This window comes from Pogona vitticeps, chromosome 8, assembly GCF_051106095.1.
Source record: "Pogona vitticeps strain Pit_001003342236 chromosome 8, PviZW2.1, whole genome shotgun sequence".
Taxonomy (NCBI): Eukaryota; Metazoa; Chordata; class Lepidosauria; order Squamata; family Agamidae; genus Pogona; species Pogona vitticeps.
In genome coordinates this window covers 27,014,556-27,036,806 of record NC_135790.1, presented here as the reverse complement: position 1 = coordinate 27,036,806, position 22,251 = coordinate 27,014,556, and the positions used below count along the sequence as shown (strand labels likewise).

General features: G+C 47.3%; 1 protein-coding gene across 2 annotated transcripts in view; it reads left to right on the top strand.

Moving 5' to 3' along the window:
- The window catches only part of ABCG4 (ATP binding cassette subfamily G member 4), a 32,098-nt gene extending 11,792 nt beyond the window's left edge, over positions 1–20,306 (top strand). For both annotated transcript variants that reach the window (XM_020794755.3, XM_072979278.2), the window contains exons 3-15: positions 11,304–11,421; positions 11,902–12,034; positions 12,579–12,629; positions 13,367–13,512; positions 14,287–14,410; positions 14,942–15,056; positions 15,419–15,558; positions 17,142–17,240; positions 17,701–17,869; positions 18,303–18,403; positions 18,525–18,683; positions 19,373–19,491; positions 19,701–20,306. In XM_020794755.3, coding sequence (XP_020650414.1) covers positions 11,304–11,421; positions 11,902–12,034; positions 12,579–12,629; positions 13,367–13,512; positions 14,287–14,410; positions 14,942–15,056; positions 15,419–15,558; positions 17,142–17,240; positions 17,701–17,869; positions 18,303–18,403; positions 18,525–18,683; positions 19,373–19,491; positions 19,701–19,926 — 1,700 coding nt within the window. In that variant the 3' untranslated portion in view covers positions 19,927–20,306. The remainder of the gene's footprint in view (positions 1–11,303; positions 11,422–11,901; positions 12,035–12,578; positions 12,630–13,366; positions 13,513–14,286; positions 14,411–14,941; positions 15,057–15,418; positions 15,559–17,141; positions 17,241–17,700; positions 17,870–18,302; positions 18,404–18,524; positions 18,684–19,372; positions 19,492–19,700) is intronic.
- Positions 20,307–22,251: the final 1,945 nt, after the last annotated feature.

Below are 22,251 nucleotides of genomic sequence, written 5' to 3'. Positions count from 1 at the left end.
GAGCCGGCTTCCCAGCCGCTGTACTAGAGGCAGGGCTGAGGTTACTGGCAGTCAATGAACTCGAGTAACCGCACCGGCTCACCGCCGCAGTCGGGGCTGAGCGGCAGGCAAGCAAAGCAGCCGCTCTCCAGCCGCGCTAGTGCAGCTTGTGGGCGCTCCTGCAATCGCCCACCGGTTGCCGGCCGCTGCAGAACGGCCCGGCTTTTGCAAAATTGCCTCTCCCCCTCCACACACGCCTCAAAAAAGGCGAAGGGTTTCTGAGGCGGTCGGGGGGTTGATCCTGAGAACCGGCTGCATTTTGGAGCTTGTTTCTCTCCCACCATTGGGACCCGGTGCTGTTTTTTGTCGCCGTGCCTCATCCGTGCCGAAGCATCGTGGTAAAAAAAGGGGGCCGGGGGAGAGAGTTTTTCTTGAAGGGCTAAGTGGAGAGGGGCCTTCTCCCAGTGCTCAGTAACGACAGGCTTTGGGGTTGTCTGAGCAGAAGGAGGCCTGGGGCAAATTTGAGCCCTGGGACCCATCTGTGCAAATGTTTTGCTTCCGGGAATTAAACCGGGACCAGTCGGTCACTCTGGGAATGAAGAGTGGGTTTTGCAGAGGTTGGTCCTTGTTCTGTGGACAGTTTAGGTCCATCAAAGGTTTGCATGAAACGGAAGTATTTCTCACCTCTCTGTGATGGACACACATTGGAAATGGTGGAGGTCTCCCCCCCCCTCTCCCCGCCATCTTACAAATTGGGTCTGACCCTTGGACGGATGTACACACGCAGGCCTGCCTCTCGACCGTGGCATAAATCTTTCAAAATGGTCTGTTGATTTCTATTCTTCTATAATAGTAGAGGAATGAGCTTCAGATTTCTAAAAGAGCCGGCCTGCTTTCACGGATTCATGGCATGCAGGGAGCTCTTTAGAGCCCCCAATTAGCAAGACGAAGAAAGAGGGCTTAGAACCGAGAAGGATCAGATCTACAAAGAGAGATTAGATTAGGTGGATTATAAATCCACCAGACTTCTGACCTACTGGGAAAGGATGGCGACAAGACAGCAGGGGAAATCTTCTCCTTCCTCTCTGCCCCCTTTACTAGGGGGAATGACTTCTTATGGCCACATCTGGAGAGCTGGTTTAGACATCCGGCTGCAGAGCCAAACGTTGGGAGTTCGATTCCCCCAGTGGGCCTAATTGACGGGGCTGGACTTGATGACCCCTAGGGTCCCTTCCAGTTCTGCAGTTCCAAGATGATGATGATGATGATTATCATTCCCTCTTGCACATTTGGGCTCCAACCCATCAGTAGACAGTCTTTTGTCTAAAGCATGCCTTTATGAAAGCAACAGGCTCTGGGTTTCCATGTTTCTGTAAGGAACCACCATGCGTAGTGATCTAAAATGCTGCCTGTTCTTGTATGGTCATCTGCAGATAATCCTTACTTACCATAGGCGACCAACTGGGTGGCTCTTTATAAACCCAGTAGCAGCAATAACTATGTCAGAATTCCTGCTGGGTTTGTCTCCTTGATTATCTTCTCTGTTTTCATTCTGCCTTTTGTTTTCCCGTCCTGCGATTCAGGATTTTACACACCTTAGGTCCCTCGCATGGCTTTTAAGGGTCTCTTTGACAATACTAAGTCCAAAGGGCCCTGAAAAAATTCACAGTTCAGAAACACAGAAATACAGAAGTATTTGGCCAGCTGGTTTTGTAAGGCAGGAGGATTTTAAGAAACCACTTGAATTTTGAATAGTTTCCTTTTTTAAATTGTCCCACACGTAGTTTAGAGAGGTGGCCATACCTATTGGTATATTTAAATCTAGCTGTTTGTGAAGCGCTCCCTCAATGGCTGGGATTCTTGAGTTTTTTTTTCCAAGCGATGTCTGTCATTTTGTCCTGAAGACGGCAAATCTTTGCAAATGTCAAGGCTAATAGATTCAGTTATGCAGTTTTCTTCTCTTATCCTTGTGAGTTCTACATCTTCATCTGTAATGATGCCTTCAGCCCTTTTTTTAAAAAAATACTCATTTAAACTTCAGCTCCAAGAATACCATAGTCAGCACAGCTAATGGCCATACCTCCTGGAGGTTTCTTAGAGCTTTTAAAAGCTGATTTTTCCAGTTCTTCCTCCATTCTTCGCCAACATTAAGGATAGCATAGCTGGGAGACTTTTGAGACCTGTAGTTCAAGAAGACAGAGCCGGCACCTCTAATGCATTCCTTCTGTTGTTATAACCCTTTGCAGCTGTTGACTCTTATGTCACAGGGCATCCGCTCTGGCCTTTAGTCTGAACCTCAAAGGAGCTGCCCAAATGTAGAACATCTTTGGGAGATAGGATTCAGTACCTCGGATAAACTCCCTGTAAAATTCGGACCCAAATCCAGAATAGATTCATCCCTTCTGCAAAACTGGAGCTTCTAATGTGCATTAATAGACCAGTCAGTTCCCCTAGAGCAGTGGTTCCCAACCTTGGGTCCCCAGATGCCTTTAGTTCCTGGACTAAAACTACCAGAAGTCTTCATCACTAGTGGTGCTGGCCTGGACATCTGGGAGTTATAGTATATAAGGACATCTGGGGACCCCAGGTTGGGAACCACTGCCCTGCAGATCTCAAAATCCCACAGTCTGCACAGCTAATTTTTTTTTTCTGCAAAGGCTCTTCTACACTTTTTATTAGAAGCTTCCCCTTTCTAACTTCTGATCCTTTTGCTGCATTTTTCAGTATCAGATACCAGCTGATGTGATTCATCCATGCTGTCAGCAGCCATTTTGGCAGTTGCAAGGAATTGTGGGAAAGCATGTCAAAACACCTAGGCAACTGCAAGAGTAAATAACACAGTCCGGATTGTAGCATGCAGGAGAACTGGTGCACTGCAAAAAGTTGGTTCCAAGGGGGGGGGGAGAGAAAAAGCTGAGATAAATTCATGGCTGTGAGCCAAGCCACAAGCAGAAGGAGGAAAATAAAGCATTTCTCTCCTGTCCCCTTGCACAGACCTTTTTACACTAGCCTTAAATGGGCTGGAAGAGGGCAAGAACGCTTTGTAATCTTCATAGATAAGAAGAATGCAGAAAAGATGCTCTTTTTTTGGACCAGAGTGTCCAGAACTCCAGAGCCTGCATGCCTGTGCCTTTCCCACAAAGGTCCTTTTACCGCTTTAATTAAAAGCTTCCTTCTTGTGGCACTTGAGTCCTTTGCATTATTTTTTTTCCAGTATTGGCACGGAACTAATTTGTGTCCTAACTGCCTCTTGGCTAGTGAAATCCTGCACTCTGCTTTTGGAACTGTCAATTACTTTCTCTTGTTTAATTTCATTTATTGGTAAATCTACTTTTATATCTCAATAGAATTTTGCAGTGAAACAGAGAGGAATTACCAGAACAAGCACGCAAATTCCTTCCCTCCCTGTTCCTTTGGAAACAGGAACTGAGTAATTAAGTGGCAATTGATAGGTAGTTAATGAAGCCTAAACCCTCAGCTACAGCTGAACAGAAGCACTGAAAAGGTAGGGTTCTTGGTTGGATTTTGCTGCTGCTGAAACTCTAGGTTGGGAGTTCTCGTCCCTGGGGCCAAATCTGTCTCTCCATGCGTCCTTATGAGGCCACACCTATTTCCCCATCATGCGCTCATTTAGTGACTTTCATGATCTTTGCAGCAACTCAGCAAAATCCAGCCAAAAAAGGCCATACCTTCACTGTCTTGTATAGCAAAGTTGATATGAGTTTATACTGCAGCTTAACTTAATACATATCTTGTAATAAAAGCCAAAGATAGTTGTTTATAAACTATATTCCCCCCTCCCCATTTTTCTTCTTTTAATTCATACAAATGGTTTTCCAGGTCGTGCATTATTTTGGCTCCTTTTTGGCCACAGTGGGAGACAACTGTCAAGACTTCTATCCCTATCTAGTGCTAAAGTGTTTTAGCGCTATATTTGTAGCTTGAAGGCATGTTGCTCCAGTGACTTCCCACTGGTTAGAGTCTGGCAAACTTTTCATTGTTGTTGATTACCACTGAGGCGCACTTCTGTGTTGTTTGTTGGCCACTGCTATAGCGCTAATGCACGGGACATTCCATAGCGCTAAACAGTGCCACCCACTCCCATTCAGTACAAAATAGATACCTTGGTTCGGGAAAGTACGAAAGATGCAGAAGTTCATTTTTAAAAAGTATAATAAAAGGGACTATAAGAATCTGACCTGTACCACCCTGGCAGCGGCAGGATCAGGGCCAGCATGACCCAGGATATGGCCTGGTTTTTGCAGGCTCAGGCCCTGGCCTGGGTAGCAGCTGCTGGGCCAGTCATGAGGCTCACCTGGAAAGCTGGAGGGAAGGCCTATTAAAGGAATGGTTCTCCCTCCCAGAAAGGGTCTCAGCCGCCAAAGTCTTTTGGCCATGCTGTGCTGACTGTTCCTAGTGCCTTGCTGTTCTTGAGCTCTGGAGCCCCAGTGTTCATTTTCCTGCCTTGGTCTCTGCTCTTTCCTTCAGCACCCCTATTTTGGGACTCCAGCCCTCCTGTTCTTGCCTCTGCCTTGATCCTGGCTTGCTCCTGCTGGCCTCCTGCCTCTCGGTGCCTTAATCCAGCTCTCTCTGTGTTCTCAGCTCGGCGCTCCCGCCTCTTGCTTGGTCCTGACCAACGCTCAGGGAGGGCCTTCGGACTCGATACCTTGCGTGGTGGATAGGGTCCCGGGGTCCCGGCCCCTGGCAAGAGGCTGCCTGGCATCTCTTGGACCGTGACAGGGACATCACTTGAATATTGGATAAACTGTGACTCTGTTCAAAAACTGTCAGTAGAGAATAAAGATCCATAGGATGTTCTGGTTTGTCTATTTTTCGCTCCTGGTCCTTCGTACGACCCACCATCTCTGTGAAGTCAGGTTTTCTTCCATAGACAGAGGTAACCTGCCAGTGGTCACATGCTGTCCAACTTCTTTCTAGACAAGAAAATACTAATCAGATACTTAAGTCCCTATTAATGCTAAGTGAGATTAGCGATTCCTAGTGAAGCCTTTGGATATATGTTAGAGAGGTCACTGTCGGTCATTGATCTTGTCGGAGCAGGTGAGGGTCCTGTATCCTTCGAGCGGCTGAGGCAATGTGTGAGGTGACAGGGACAGGCTGGTTCTAAAGGGGGACCCGTAATGGCTCACCCACCAGGTGCCACTCCTTGATGGCCTTTGCCAACTCTTGGGGCAAACGCGAACTTAGAGAAGCAAGCCTCTGGAAACTGGAAGTGTAGCCTTCCAGATTGTTCCCGGGTTGCACACCAGCTAGCAAGACCGGATTGGGCGGATTTACTATGAAAGTAAGGAAGCTTAAGCTGGAGGGGCCCCAGAAGCGACTTTTAGTCCCCATATTTTAAAACATTGTGGGGAATCTGTTGCGGAACAACCCCATTGAAGGAGATGACAGTGGTTACCCAGACCTTGTTGCTGGTTGAAAAGCCCCCTCCCCATAAGAGTTCGAGCTTCAGGGTCCCCAAAATGTAGGTCCACCACTGGCCCAGATGAGTCCATCAACATCTGCACGACCCACATAAGGTGGGGGGCTCAGTCTGATTATCCCTGCCTTTATAGATGTGGGTTGAGAACAGGGTTTGCTTGATGGGCAATTTCAAAGCTGGCATTTTCCAGACCACATGGCAATGCCCGTCAGCTATTCTAATTAGCAGTTTGGAAAGACAAGGAGCAGATGGCGAGGAGGGTGGGTGAAAGAAACGGCAGCGAGAGGAAGGTGAGGCCTTCCTCGTTCTTCAGTTACATCTCTGGCATTTCTCAGGCACACGGAGAGGCTGCCTCGTGATTCTTCATCTGTTGGTCTTTGGAACACTCTGAAACTGTTCCCGTTTTTCGTGCACCGAACAGAGGCTTTGAGGTTCAGGGAGGCCCGAAGAAACCAAGCCCCAAAGGAAATCATTCAAGGCCAGAATGTGGACAAGCGAACGGAACACGTGTGTCTCTTCACCATCATACTCCTCACTATCATCCCGCTCCCTTTACAGATCAGGGGAGCTGTGAACCGACCCTTGAGAAAATGGCTTGGTTTGGTTTCTTTTTCTTTTGGACTGCCAGGCTTCCTAAAAGGGTTATGGGAATTGTAGTAGTCTGTGAAAGTCTTTCCAAAGTCTGGGAGAGAGTCTCTCACCTGGAAGTAATCCTTCACCGAATCTGCCGGGTATAATGACTCTTAAGCAGATCTTGAAAAAGTTTAGGACTACAAGTCCCAAAATCCCAAAGCCATTTGGGGGATGCTGGGTGTTGCATTCAAAAAGCTCTGCTCCTCACGTACACCTGCCATCTTTTTGCCTGGGGAGGGAGGGTATTTGTAGTTCCATAAAGGAGGGGAAGGAGTATCTCTGTCAAACAGAGATTGATGTGGAACTCTTCCCTTTTCATGAATTTAATAGAAAGAAACCACAACTGGCTGGAGTTTTTTGTGTATGTGTGTGTGTTGAAGTATTTGCCCTTGATTACTGGACTAGCTGTGAATGGGGTTGATGATGATGGGCTGCGCAATGGCTCAGCAGTTGCCCACCTGCTTTGCAGTTCAGAAACTCACAGGTTCAATCCCGGGCATATGCCAGGAAGAGCTGGAAATGAATTCTACCTGGAGCCAGGGAGAGCTGTGCTGCCGGTCAGCCTCAATAAGGTCAGGCTAGGTGGTGAATGGAGGATTTGATCCACTACATTGCAGAGTGCTTATGAAAAAAAGAACTATGATACTCTACCACCCCCTAGTGGAAGTACTAGAGCATGGTGGCCTTTCAGAGCAGTCTCAGTTTTCCCTCCCTGCCCTGTAATTACCGTATTTTTCACTCCATAAGACGCACCAAATTTTTAGGAGAAGAAAACAGGAAAAAATAATCTGTTTTCTTCGCTCCATAAGACGCACAGACTTTCCATCCCCCTGTTTTGTGGGGAAAAAGTGTGTCTTATAGTGCGAAAAATACGGTAATTACTTTATGGAGTGATGTAGTTGTGGAGGTGTCTATTGGACAGCTTAAGCTATACGCACAGAATCCAGAAGATGGATCTTTCCGACGCTGTTTCCACCTTTTGCAGAAATGTCCAGAAGAATAGCCGATTCTCTCTCAGGGAAAACAACATAAAATCTTGTGGTTCTGTAAGAACTAATAAATTATCCTGGTCGCTCCGGAGCTGCAGCCCCCTTCATCAGGGGGCATCTGATCAATGTAGCGGTCCTTAAGGTTTCACGAGACTGTCATCCTCGATTGCCTATTAGATCACATATCAACAAGCAATTGTGACATCCACGTGGTTGGGGGCTAAACACCGCCGCTCTTCCCTGGGGGGAACATGGGCTACCCTCCCTTCTCCAGGTAGACCCCAGGACTATTTGTGTGTGTGTGAGAGAGATTTTCATTCAGGAAAAAGGTGGGAAGGAAGGAGTAATTTCCTTCAGCAAAAAAACAGATTTTTACCTGTTGTTGAAGCACAACCCTGGGGGTGCTAATTAGCCACACAAAAGCCACAGGAGATATTATGAAGCCCTGTAGGTTCTCCACCCCTGAGGCTCCTTTTCAAAATTAATTGCATTTGTCTACGTTTTCACGTGCATGCGCCAATGAGGCTCCGGTCGGCTTGAGTCTATTCAGGTACCCTTGGAAAATCAAGGGTGATCTACCTCTTCCATCCAGGGGATTGGAGACGAACGGAGCTAAAGCAAGGCCTGGTCTGATGTCACAAGACAACGCCGCTTTGTAGAACTAGAGCAGGTCTCGGTTTGGTCTAGATTTGGACAGGACACCCGGAGGAAGATGGCCTCCAGGGTATCCATGTGTGATTTCAAAGAGGTGCTCTCGTTTTGGAACGCATCTGGCAGGGACCTTTTCCATGATTCCTGCCTCCTGGCTCTTTGACCTGGAAAGGTTGGCCACTGAACATGTCATTTTGGGGTCCAAGTGCGTTCTTGCAGAATTACGGTCCCCTGGCAAGCTGGAGCACAGCTCGGAGAAAGCGACCTGTTTGGTCTACAAACCATCCTTTCGGGGGGATTCTGGGAGTGAACGTCAGGGATTTAGAAATAAACACACCCTTTCCCAAACGCTGAGTGGGAAGAGCCACGCTGTGCATCACCAGAGAGCTGCTGCAGAAGGAAGACACCTGGATCGGCTTGGGCTTCCCAACATCTCTCTCCCATCATTCCTTCAGGGTGATCTTCCTCGTGGGCTCCGCATTTCCCCGTTTTGTTTCCTTCTCTTTTGGCTTTGCCATTTGGAGCGGGGAAGAAGGGAATCGGGTCGGTTTGGAAGCCTGCCAGACGCTGCCGTCCACGGGGAGGAGGGAAGGCGCAGGAAGTTCTGATCTCAACAGCTTCTTTCCTGGAACTCAGCACCATCCAGAAAAAGATGGAGATGTTCAGATTTCAGCGGGACACTCCCTCTTGTTCTGCAAATTGGTCTGGGCCCATGACTGGTGCTGTTCAATATAGGGAAGAATATTGCTATGTGGACGAATTAGCCACAAGAGTGTGCACAGTATTTATTTGTTCCAGTTGGGTTTCTCAAGTACGTGAGGTGTTTGAGGAGTTCTTTACCCTTGTCCAAAAGAGTGAGTTTCCATGGCTGATCAGAATTTGAATCCGGGTCTTTTGAGTCCCACTCCTTTACTCTTTCTGCTAAACTATGCTGGTTCTCACACATAGTTATGGCAATGAAAACAATAATTAGTGGCAATCTGATGCCAGGGTTTAAGATACTTTTTGTTCATTTTTGATAAGGAGGGTATAACAAAATTGCATTTCACAAATAATGAGTGGTAAACAAGTTGCTTTGTTGGTGGAACAAATAGCATTTTGTCACTTTTTAAAGTTTCTTTTTTTGAAAGGGCATTTTTAGCGGTACTTTAGAAAAGGAAATAAGTTTTATGCCATTTTCTTGTCAATCCTCCTTTCGTTTTAAAGCACGGGAAGGCAGTGAGAAGATAGCAGGCAATATAAGGAGCTCAGCAAAAAACTACTTTGAAGACATTGGCCAGAATCCTCTAGGGGATTTATACCGGTATAGGTATGTTCTCTAAATCATAGCATCAAATTGCCTCTTATGAATGAGTTGCTGTTCATATTCCTGGCCATGTTCTGGGTTGCATGACTGGCACGGGATCAGGAATGTACATGGCAACTGATGAATGAGGAATGACTCATTGCCATTGTATATGCAGTTGGTTGTACACTGGCATAAACCTACAACAGGATTCTGGCCATTCTAATGAGAATGAATGACAATTTATAACAAAAATAAAGTACTTCTTTAAAGTATCAAGCTACCTGCCTAAATTCTAGCCTTTTGCACTGCTCAGTTCAACCCAAAGCATCTCTTATTATTTTTGGAATTCCATGTGGAGGTCCCATTTACACTAGACGTCGGACTAGTTGATAACAAGATTGACTGTATATATCTTTATTCATGTCTTTAAAAAAAATCTTTAGAAGATCAGTGTTGCTTGTTTTGGTCATGAGAGTCCTAGGGCGGCTTAGAATATAGATGAGAATCGAGAAGCCATTTATGCTCAATAGAATCACAATAATATATAATATTAGTAAATACAAAAGAACTGTGGGTTTTGAAAAGTCACATTCTGAGCCATTTGTAACAACAGGGTGCAGAATTAAAGCAAAGGGAACACTTGAGCAAGGGGGAATTGTGTTGACCGTCTACCAAAGGGTGAAAAACAAGGGAGCCAAGCGGACTTCCTCGGGGCAGGCATTCCACAGCTTGAGCACCACCGTCACAGAAGGGTTACCTCATCCCTCACAAAGAAAACCTCAGAAACGGTTGACGGTTGACGTTGTTTTGATCTCTGAAAGTTCAAACTCTGTCTGCGAGGGCCACAAAACTCTGTCTGCGAGGGCCACAGGTGTTGCGATTCCCTCCCGGTTGTGTTCCTGATGGATTTGTATCTTGACCTGTTGGCTCTTGGCCGATGCCCATCGCATCTTCATCTTCTGATAAGGCTCAGAACCAGGAGCTGACGGCTGAAGGGCAGGACTTTGAGAAATGTCTGTTCTTGCCACGGTTTCGAAACCGCAGATAGCTGAGGTTTGGCCTTCCCTCCTCTTCGAGTTCCTTTTGATGTCTTTCTCAATGCACTAGCCACAAACTCTGTGACACAGTTCGGTTCGCCTCGAGGTAGTATGGAGAAATTATGGAGCAATTGCTCGGAAGTATAGTTCAGTTTTTTTTTTAAGGGCCCTAATTCGGCCAGGACATCTTGATGTTAAAAGACGCCGCTATTCTTTTAACTAACCACTGGCAAAACTTTATCAACATAAACCTGCTGCTATTAGGTTCCAGAGACCTACATGGTTTCGCCACCTCCCCTGTCTTCTTCCATCATTCCGGGGATATGCCTCTATACAACGGCTGGCGGGCACAAGCCATAAAAAATCATCAGTGTTCATTTAAACAAGCATATCCTAGTCGTCAAGCACAATTAAATAAAATATATTCCATTATTATTATACTTGTTGTTATTATTATTTAAAAAATACAAGACACAGTGTTTGACTGGTTTTATGTCACATGTACAAGTTTTAATCAAGAACCGAAGTAGCAGTTAATTATTAGTGTAGTGTGTACGCTATTCCTAATATTGCCATGTTGGTGTTATTTCAGAGATCTGGGGGTGAATTATTATGGTTGCTATTATTCCTCATAAACTCTCCATGTTTGAAAAAGTTACTTTTGGCTTACAATTCTCAGAATCAACTAACCAGTGCAGCTGCCTTTGGGGGTTACTGTTCCCAAAGTAACTTTTCTAACCTCTGGAAAACAAACATTGCCATTTTGCAGATGCTTTTCTTGGAAATCGTTAGCGCTTCTCTGCAAATAAAATGACATTTTTAGACCTACAGTTGTTTTCCTTCTTGTTCTTTTACTTTATATTGCCTTTTTGGGTGGCTGATAATGGAATTAGGAACCCCTACAGCAGAGTCCACTCCTGTAATGCTGAAGGCTTAAGTCAGGGCGAGCAACGTCTACAGCGTGTCCTCCGTTTAAGAGCTGTTTTAGTCATTTTATGATTTTGTGTTCTTTCTTTGTGGTGGCTTTATTCTGGTTTTATTACAGGCAGCATCGTTTTGATCCCTTGTGGCTGATTTTAGCTTGTGTTCTTTCATTGTGGTTTTATTTTGGCTTTGCATTGTTTGTTTTTCAGCGACCTGCAGACCTTCCAGAGAACGGTGGTTATTGGGTGGTCTTAAAAAAACCCCAAACAAATATTTTCATAAAATACCGTGTGCTCTTTTGGACCTTCTGCAGGGGGCTTTACAATCTGCTCATTCTGGCGTTCTTTCCTCTTTTTCAGGATACAAGACGCTGCTGAAATGTCTGTCGGGCAAATTTTGCCGTCGGGAGCTGATCGGCATCATGGGCCCTTCTGGAGCGGGGAAATCCACTCTAATGAATATTCTGGCTGGCTACCGGTAAGGCAACCCTCCTGCATCTTAGGAAAGCTACTTTTTAAGGGACCACTTAGAGAATCCCCTAGTCAGCGTGCTCTATAGCAGTGGTCCCCAACCTTGGGCCTCCAGATGTTCTTGGACTTCAACTCCCAGAAATCCTGGCCAGCAGAGGTGATGGCGAAGACTTCTGGGAGTTGTAGTTCAATAATATCTGGAGGCCCAAGGTTGAGGACCACTGCTCTATAGGATTCTGGGAGCAGTAGACCCTAAATGTAACTTTTCCAGGCACTGGCTTTATCTTGCTTTGGCATCCATGCCATGTTGTAAAATGTTTGATTCAGAGGCTTCATGGAATCATGGATGCAAGCAACCTATCCGTGGCTTCATGAATGCCCATGGATGGATGAGTAGAGAATGCAGCCCACTGCCATGAACACTGCCAACCAGGCAGACTGGTGAAATGCCAGCTGTTATTCAGACCAGACCTCTGGTTCCTTTCAGGGAGACGGGCATGAAGGGCCAGATTCTTGTGAACGGGCATCAGAGGGAGCTCCGCACCTTCCGGAAGATGTCTTGTTACATAATGCAGGACGACATGTTGTTGCCTCATCTAACTGTGCGCGAGGCTATGATGGTGAGTGGGGATCCTAGGAAGTTGCTTTATATTGACTCACACCCTCGGTCCATCCAGGTCAGTTGTTCCAACTGATGGGCGGTGAACTTTAGCATTTCAAAGTGGATTTTGTCCAAGCCCTATCTGGAGCAGCTAGGGCTTGAACCTCAAACTTTCTGCATGTGAAATTTGTACGCTGTCACTGTCTTTCCCTCAATGCAGCACCCAGTGTTCCTTGGTGGCCTTCTTTCAGTATAAATCTGGTCTGACCCTGCTTAGCTTCCTAAACCAGATGGGACTGGGTGAGGTCAGGGTGGTATCGGTTCAAGGGAGGTTGGAAATTTGGAAGGAAGGAGCATAGAATTTCAGCAGCCTTCCAAAGTTAGGACACAGAGAATACAACTTCTTGCCTGGGAAGGGCTAAGATGTCCCAAACAAGACAAAACAAAATGAAACCAACAAAAACAGTTATGGAACTACTTCGGTGTGCATTGTAAAAAAGTCTTCGTGTTGCATAACTGTTTGATTCATTTCCCAAATTAGATGTGTGCTCTTTCTCACTCAGGTTTCTGCCAACTTGAAGCTGAACGAGAAGCAGGAGGTGAAGAAGGAGCTGGTAGGTTCACCGGTCTCCTAGATTAGAAAACCCGAACCCCACCCCTGTATTTCCTGATCCAAAAGAAGCAGTAAAAGAAGAAGGCTATGGCCTAATATTTTCTCTCTCCTCTCCATTGCATATAAAAATCACACACACAACCCAAAATAATAATAATAATAAGGACTCTTATTGTTTGTATGCCTGACTTAATGCTATGTTTCAAGGTTTTGGACTCTGAAGGTTCAAAGGCTTGGGAAATATTTGGTTTGCCGTTCCCTTGTGGAAAAATTATCCTAATCTTCTGGCAAGGAAGCTGAGGTCTTCCTGAGACTCTTCTTAATTCTCAGCAGCCTTCAAGAGTAAACGAACAATAGGGTTTAACACCAGAACTGGCCCAACAGCAATTGACAGAGCCTTCTCCCGTGTTGTTTGGAAATAATGTTGTTATCTTTTTATTGCCTGCTCATTCTGCCTTTCCTTGAGGAAGATGGGATGTAGAGTTCTTCCGTTGCACCCCCTTCCCCTCCCCTGACAACAGCCCTTGGAGGTAGGTTGTGCTGACAGGGAGAGAGAAGTTGGTCCATGCTTTTCCGTTGAGTGGAGCTTCGTCATGGTCTTCCCCTCACGCTGGGCCTACCTCAGGGAACGCCAGGCCCAGCGCTAGGAACATGGGCTGGCCTAGCTGTCATCAAATGAAGATGGCCCGACCTTTTGGCTAAAGATAACTTTCTTTCCCTTTTTTTTTCTGGATCCAGGTCAACGAGATCTTGACGGCATTGAGTCTTCTGGAATGTTCTTACACCCGCACCATGTCCTTGTCTGGGGGGCAGCGGAAGCGGCTCGCCATCGCTCTGGAGCTGGTCAACAATCCCCCAGTCATGTTTTTTGATGAACCCACCAGGTAAGAACGGATCTTCCTAGGACTTTGGTGGTTGCGGTCCATCAACCCCCCACACACACCTGGTGAAGGCTGCAGAACTCAGTAGGGATGTCCCCGTGGCTTCAGAGAGCATCCCATAAACCTCCTTTAGCCTGACAGAAGATGGGTGATGGTTCTCGAAGAAGAGGGCAGGACTTTAGGGTAGGACCGGGTTTCTTTCTGTGTGAGGCGAGTGGCTCGGTGGGTACCGAGAGACCGGTGGAGTAATTCCAAGGATAGGAAGTTGAAGATGAATCCAGAAGGTTTGTACAAGACCAACTGAGGTGGCTTCTTAGGAACTGAGACAGTTCCATAGGATAGTTTTGTGTGAATTAAGGCAGCAGGTTGTGGAGCATGCATGAAAGCGAGAGATCCCACCATCAAGGATAGAAGGGTCCGTGGATTTTTAGGCAATCACAAGTCAGGGAGAGATCACGAGGAGAAAAAATCCAGGTGCCGAGGGAACAGAAAGCAAAGCTTAGAAAAGCTATACAAATCTGGGAGTCGGGGTGTAAAAGCAACTTTGTGAAGCTCCGCCTGAGAGTGAGAATACGCTTACAGTCAAGTGGCTGGTCCAGGCTCCCTTCAGGCCCCAAATTTCTTAGAACCCTCCAGAATCATGGAGGCTCCCTACATGGTGGCTAGGCTTCCAACCGAAGTTCCTTTTGGAAGACCTTGTGCTGGATTTCGCTCCTTCTTCCTGCCGCCGTCTCTAACCACGGCATCTTCCCTTGCTCTCTTTCTTTGCCGCCACAGCGGACTGGACAGCTCCTCTTGCTTCCAGGTGGTCTCCCTGTTGAAGTCTCTGGCCCAAGGTGGGCGCACCATCATCTGTACCATCCACCAGCCCAGCGCCAAGCTCTTTGAGAAGTTTGACAAGGTGGGGCTTTCTGCAAAACTCGTGGGAACCTTCTTTCTCCGACGCTGTTTCTTTTCTGACTACGAGCACCACTGCCTTGCGCATGGATGGCTGTAGGACACCTATGCGTCTTCAGAAGGAAGACACATACTACACTTCCAGGCCCGCCAATTTGGCTGAGGAATCCTCGTAGTTGTAACCCAGAAAAGTAACTTTTTCTAACTCTGTAGACAAGATATGTTGCCTTCATCCCTGAAAAGGCCAAATGGTGAGGATGGGCCAAAGGAGATGCAGTTAATCAACATCTGGAGGGTCTTAGGTGGCTGGTTGTGTGGAGAGAGTTTGCAAAAGTTTTCATTATATTTTCAGTGAATTGAATTATACTTCCCCAGGTGGCTTGGTGGAGGAACGGTAGATGGTTTGCTTGAGGTGTCTTCCTTACGGGACATATGTGGATTTCTGTTGAGGTTCCTCAGACTTTAAGGTGGATCTGCAGAATTGGCCCATGCCCGTTTGGGCTCACCATCACCCTCTCTTCCTTCTTCCTTCCAGCTTTACATCCTGAGCCAAGGACAGTGCATCTTTAAGGGAGCGGTGCCCAACCTCATTCCCTACCTGAAAGGGTTGGGTCTCCATTGCCCCACCTACCATAACCCCGCTGATTTCAGTAAGTGATGGCAGCCAGTTCCTACATGGACCTTTCATGTTTGGAGGCTGTGTTTCTGTAAATTCCTGGGCTGGGGGGTCAAGAGGACCAAGGACATCTGCTTTCACATGATCTGCTTATGGGAGAACAGGTTGGGCTTGGCTTGCGACACTGAATTAAAATGGAACATCCATGTCCAGGGGCAGTATATCCCGGAATGCCAGTGGCCTTTCTAAGACCATGTGCATTTTGAGGATGTGAGAGGGGGAGCATTTTGGTGGTGTGGTGTAGTGGGCGAGGGATGATAGCTACTGGGAAGGGAGCGCCTAGTCCTGCTCACACACCCAGGCTCAAGTCAAAGGCGCTGCCTTGCTCCCTTGCAGTTATTGAAGTTGCCTCAGGGGAGTACGGCGATCTCAATCCTCTCCTGTTCCAAGCCGTCCAGAATGGGCTGTGCGCCATGGCGGAGAAGAAGAGCAGCCCGGACAAAACAGATTCCTCGTGCGCAGGACCGTGCGTGGCAGTGAGTAACCGAGAATCCCGCTTTGATCATCCCAACCCTCATTCCGGAAGTAGCTTCATCCGCTTCGGGTGAAGAGCACCCGTGGATACTGTCCTTCCTTGGTATCACCGCTAGGGGGAGCCATATTTACCAACCAAATCACAAGCCTTTTTTAGATTCCAGCTTGAGCACAGGTTGCAATAACGGAGCTTTAAATTTTGCAATCTTAAATGCTGCAAAATGTGCAAATGTGCCCTCCAAAATATTGCTACCAAAAACTGGGAAAAAAATGGAAATTACAGTTCATAGACTCCCACAGGCTGAAGGTTGTCCAAAACAAAAACAAAACCCAGAAAACCAAAATACACTGCATATGTAGTCCACGTGTTTAAGATTTAAGCTATTCAGACGTGCCAGTTCTCTGAATACTTTATTCTATGCATGCCCCTTCTTATTTTCTTTTCTTCCTTATAACAGTCAGCCATCCTACCTTGCACCAAAGCCCAGCCGGCCTTCATTGGCCTGATTATATGAGCCCCTTTGCACTTTTTTTCACTTATTTTTTTTTTAAAATCTGTCTGAAAATTTGAGGGTTCCCCAAACCTGCCCAAAAATGCCTGTAGATGGCAATGTTTTGGTTCTGTGCAGATTTCCTGCTAGAAAATGGATATAACCATGAGGTGAGCCGCCTTCTTGGAGCAAAGTGGCCCAGAAAAAAATCAATGGTCTTGCTTTGCTTGTATTTGGTAAACCTCTTTGCATTTCAGTTTGATGGAAAAGAGTCAGCTAAAAGAAAAATTAAAAAGGACATCTACCATAGGACTTTCCTGGTTAACACCTCCAAGCGATGGCACTCCCCACTGAGGGAAGCTATTTGGCTTCCTCTCTGTTTCGCTTAAGAGTGAGCAAAAACGTTCTCATTTGAGGGAACTGCTGACCATGAAGCTGAGTTGCTGCTGAAGAGCTTTTATTTTGAGACACGAGCTACGTCCTGCTTTCTGTTAATGGGTCTGCTTTTAATACAGTGGTGCCTCGCTTAGCGATGTTAATCCTTGCAGAAAAAATCGCTGCTAAGCGATAACATCGCTAAGCGAAAATAAAAAGCCCATGGAAACGCATTAAAACGCGATTAATGCATTCCTATGGGCTAAAAACTCACCTTTAAGTGAAGATCCTCCATAGCGCCGCCATTTTTGGTGCCTCTAAAGCGAGGTATCTGTGCCTGAAAACAGCGTGTGGCCATTTTGTTTACCCAGCGGCCATTTTGAAACCGCCGATCAGCTGGCCGAAAATGGCGGCTTTGTGATGATCGCTTCCCTGCGATCATCGCAAAGCGATCACTTTTGCGATGGCAAAAAGTCCGTCGCAAAGCGATTTCATCACTATACGGAGTGATCGCTATGCGAGGCACCACTGTAATTGCTTTTGAAAGCTGCTGTTGCTTGGCTGGGTTGCCATCCACACTGATTCCCGTTATTCGGGAGAAAGGTGGCGTATGAAATGGCGGCATAAATAAGCAGCCCAATCAGCAACTTTGGAGGCCTTTTCGAGGGCGGAAAGGGTTAAGGGGTCCCCCTAACTTCCCTGTCTTTTAACATTTTCAGGACTTGGATCACATCGAGAGCCACACATTCGCAACCAGCACCCTGACCCAGTTCTGCATCCTCTTCAAAAGGACGTTTTTGTCCATCCTGAGAGACACGGTGAGGACAGAAAGTTGCGGGGTGGTGCTCGGATTGCAGGCGTCAATGGGGTTCTGGGGTCTGAGCATGCTGTTGCAGCGTTTTGAATTTTTGGTTAAATTCCTCAACAGAAGTGCAGGGAATTCCCGGAGCAGACTAGCTAAAAGCTCCCCAGAGTAGTCCACCTCTTCTTTTTTTTATCAACTGGCACTTACAGTCTCAATAGCTCACTCTAAGACATTAATAGTAGAAAGGATAAAATGTTTCATGGCTTACATTTCTGAGCAGACTGACAGCAAACAGACAGCCCAGGAGCACAGCCAGCATCTTCTCAAAGAGTGGCACTCTGGTGCCGTGACTTACAGGATTTCCCATGGGCAAACGTAAAGTGCCAATAGGATTCTGGCTCGTGCCTGTAAAGACTGAAACAAAGGCTAAAGCAATTAACAGGAAACTCGCCGCGCCTGGCTTTCCCACACAGGTGCTCACCCACCTGCGGTTCATGTCTCACATCTGCATTGGCGTGCTGATTGGCCTCCTCTACCTGCACATTGGCAACGACGCTGCCAAAGTCTTCAACAATACGGGCTTCCTTTTCTTCTCCATGCTCTTCCTCATGTTTGCTGCCCTGATGCCCACGGTCCTCACCTGTGAGTATCTGCTCCCCTTTTACTTCTGGGTGTGTATTGTGGGAGAGAGAAAGGACCTTGTGCCAGGTGCTCCAGGGCTCTGGTCTACTTCTGGCACAGAGCAGGTAGACTGCCCCCTCCCCCCGAGGTTCTGGTGGTCCTAGTCGACCCGTGGCATGGAGCAGGTGGACTGAGCCCCAGGTCGTTCAGAAGCCCAGCCTACCTCCTACCTGGAGTGGGTACGTTGCACCGCTTGTCTCCCAGTGGCCCAGTCTCCCTGCATCAGGTAGACCTCTCCTTCTCGAAGCAGCCCAACATGGATGCCCGAGTGCAAGCACTGTAGCGCATCAGCGCTAAACAGGCCCGTGCTATTTGAGAGATGGTTGCAATTGACCCAAGCGGATGCACCTGATCCCAGGACAGGGCTGATTGCAGTCCCCTTCTCTCTCCACAGTCCCTCTGGAGATGTCCGTGTTCCTGAGGGAGCATCTGAACTACTGGTACAGCCTGAAAGCCTATTACCTGGCAAAAACTATGGCAGATGTTCCGTTCCAGGTGAGGGAGATGGGTGACACCGATTCTCTGTCCATGCCTGGGTCCTTTCCCTTCCCCCCAAACCATCTCTGTGTCTTTAATACGACAGACAGAAATGGTCAAGAAGGTGTTCTCTCTTCAGGTCATCTGCCCCATCACTTACTGTAGCATCGTCTACTGGATGACGGGCCAGCCCCCTGAAGCCACCCGTTTCCTGCTCTTCTCTGCCCTGGCCACCTCCACTGCTTTGGTGGCTCAGTCCCTGGGGCTTGTGATCGGAGCAGCATCCACCTCTTTACAGGTGAGCCTGTTGGCAGACAGTGGGGAGGGGTGGAGAAGGGCTGAGGGAATCCACTGGGGATCCGGCCCAGGGATACAGTTCTATAGGAGTACAAGAACTACCGCACGGGATCCATCCACGTTTCTCGGTATCCTGATTCCAGCATTGAACAGAGGGAGATCCCCCAGGAAAGCGAAACGCTCTGCTGGAGAGCTCGGTGATTGAGGCCTCTGCCTGTGGAGCCAGAGGTTGGGAGTTCGATCCCCCCACGGTGCCTCTTTGACAGGGACTGGACGGAATGCTCCATAAGGCTCCCTTCCAGCTCTGCAGTCCTAAGATGATTAAAATGTAAATGTAAAATGCCCTTTAAATGACTTCTGAGTGTAAGTGGGTATTACTCATTACCCCCTACAGGTAACTGTGAACGCTAGCTATGTTAGGTCATTATATGGAATTAACTAGGTATAGGTAACTCATTCCTTGTAACTGGTTGAGCTAGTTTAGAATATCAAAGTGTACAAATTGCAAGATCCTAATACGAGAGTCGGAGGATCCCTTTTAAAAAATCATCAAACTGCGAGCCTTTTGTGGATCAGGGCCAAAAACACGGTTTTGTTTTTCGCAGAGGGCTTTTAAGTGGATCTCTCTCTCTCTCTCTCTGTCTCTCTCTCTGTGCGCCCCTGGACACCCCCCCATCTTCTGCTTCCTAGGTGGCCACCTTTGTGGGTCCCGTGACAGCCATCCCGGTCCTCCTCTTCTCTGGCTTCTTTGTCAGTTTCAAGACCATCCCGACGTACTTGCAGTGGAGTTCCTACGTCTCTTACGTCAGGTGGGTCCTCCCGTAAACCTCATCGTGTGGAGGATGATGGGTGATCCCTGGGGTTTCTTAGAAACCGTCCCCCCAACCCTCACGGTGGTTCCATACCCCTCGGCTCCTGGGCCGCTGGGGCTCAGGCAGCAAAATGCCTCGGGTCCTCCTGGACCAGTTGTGAGTCAAGGGCATCCTGATCCGCTCCTTCTTTTTCCGTCCCGGCTCAGGTACGGCTTTGAAGGCGTCATCCTCACCATCTACTCCTTGGAACGGGAAGAGCTGGAGTGCAAGGTCCCCGACTGCCCCTTTAAAGACCCGGTCAAAATCCTCAAGGAGTTAGATGTGGAAGAAGCCAAACTCTACCTGGACTTCATCGTGTTAGGCATTTTCTTCGCCATTCTCAGGCTCCTGGCTTACCTGATCCTCAAGTACAAGGTGAAGGCGGAGAGATAAAAAGGGGAGGGGGACCCACCCGCCCGCACACCACCCCTCCCCTCCCCGATGCCCTTTGGCAGAAGCTTCCGGCGGGACCACCACCGACCCTTCCCGATGACGGACAGATCAGACTCTGCGGGCCAAAGAGGGAAGGTGTCGGGGGACCTGCGGTGGCCGGCGTCATGCGCTCAGTCGAGAACGGTTCTTGGAGCGAAAGTCTCGGAACTGTTTTAATCTTTACACACCTTCGCATCCTTGCAAGATGGCATCTCTCTCTCTCTCTCTCATTCTCTCTTTGTTTTGTACAATTCTGCAATGTGTCAAACTTTCTTCCGGGAGCAATATCATCGCAGAGAAGGTGTCCCCCTGGTTCGCCCTCTTCCTCTTCCTCTCATCCCCATAGACAGTGAATCGGATTTCTTCGGGGGCAACTTTGGACTGAAGTTGGTGACGGGTGGGGGCAGCTTGGCTTCTCTCTCTCTGGGGAATGGGGGAGGGTGGGGAAACGTTTGAGGCTAGCCTCCGGCTGGGCAGTGCCCAGGGTGGGTGGGCAGGGGTGGGTGGGTGGAGGGACTGGGGAGGAAAATGGGGGGGGAGAGGGGTCGGCACCAGGCCAGGATGTCCTCCTGCAAAGCACAGTTTTGTAGCGCTGTTGTTTTCGTGCTGTTTTTGACTCGCTTGCTTGCGGACGTAACTGTTAGCATGTGTACCTTACTATTAAGACATTGAAAGACCTGCTTAGGAGTGTGTTCTGCACAAGGCTTTTAAATGTTTCCTATAACCATAGTGGCGGAAAATATTTTGCATTTCCTCTCCTCACCCTCTTGTTCCTCTTCTCCTCCATAATCTTTTTCTTTTTTTCTTTCTTTCTCTCTTTCTTTCTCTCCTTCTCTCTCTCTCTCTCTCTTTCTTTCTTTCTCTTATTGAATTCTTTAGGAGAAACCAAAAGACTGTTTTGAGAAGAATTATTTAGCAAGTATTCCAGGCCAGGAGAACAGAAAGATCAGCTCCCCAGGACAATTCTATAGGGAGAATCGAGGCCTTGAGCCTCAAACGGAGCAGGGCCTCTGTAGGGCCAGAAACTGTTAGGTGGGCTGGGTTTCTCCCCTGACTATGCTTGAGCGCAGAATGTTGTGTCAAGCGCAGAATGTCACTCTTTCAGCACCTCAGTTTTTTGGCTGGAGAAACTGCTGCTCCCCATGGTCTTTTTTCCCTTTCTGCAACGATCAAAATCATGATAAACCATTTGTTAATAATGAAAAGCAATGGAACACATTATGCCAAAAAAAAAGTTAAATATGCAAATTGAACAATTTTGCATTCATACGATGCGGAATTTTGTTTGGTGCAGAATTTATCGGTGCCCCACGGGTCTTATTTCTATAGAAGCATTAAAAGGATTCGCTGCACTTACAGATGGGAGACAATCACGAACATTCATACTGACATGACAGAGCCATCATTACTCATGGTGTCCTCACCTCTGTTTTCTCTTCCTGCTTGGCATTAAACGGGCTTTGCAGGTTTTTCAGAGTGCTGTGTCAGTAAACCTGAACAGCCTGTTGGACCTAATCAAAATTCTGAGAAAGACCATGAATGTAGCTAGCGTAAGTCACAGTGACTCTGTCATGCCATGTTTGGGCCACCTTGCCTGTAATATTTTTGCTGCTGTGGTGGACAGGTGCGCAAAATGCTTATTTAAATGCTTTTAAAGTTCTTTATTTCCACCTTTAACACCACAGTGTTAACCTACAACTGGAGGTTACCATTTTTTCCTTTGCTGAGATGCAATCGCTCAATACAAAGACAATCAGCGAGGCGTCTTTACTCTTTCTGTCCTGCTGTCTTGTTTAATGTTGTCGCTGGGGGGCTTAAAATGTGCTGGAGCGCTGTGCAGTCTTTACTGGGGTAGCCCTGGCAAAATAATAATAACAATAATAAATTGAGTGGAGGCGTTTGTTCCCATTTTACAGGCAGCAATACTGAGGGGTTGAGAGCTATTCACCTCAGGCCACCCAGGGATAATACTTGGAGCCAAATTTGTAGCCACCGGTCCTCCCCCCCCCCAAAAAAAATACTGATTTAAAATGGATGGTCTGAGAACTGCTAGTTTCTTTCAAGAGCCAAATAATCAGTTTTTTTTTAAAAAAAGATCTGTTCTGTGAAAGAGTCCAGCCTGACTGTCAAGCTTGTGCAGTATTACCGTAATCACAAACTAATGTGTTTCTTGCACCTTGTCTTTTTATTCTGGAGGGACTCGTGCAAGACAAATAGATGCACTGAGGATACATTTATTTTCTTTTTCCTGCAGTCTTAGCGGTTGGCACCAATTTTTTTTTTTTT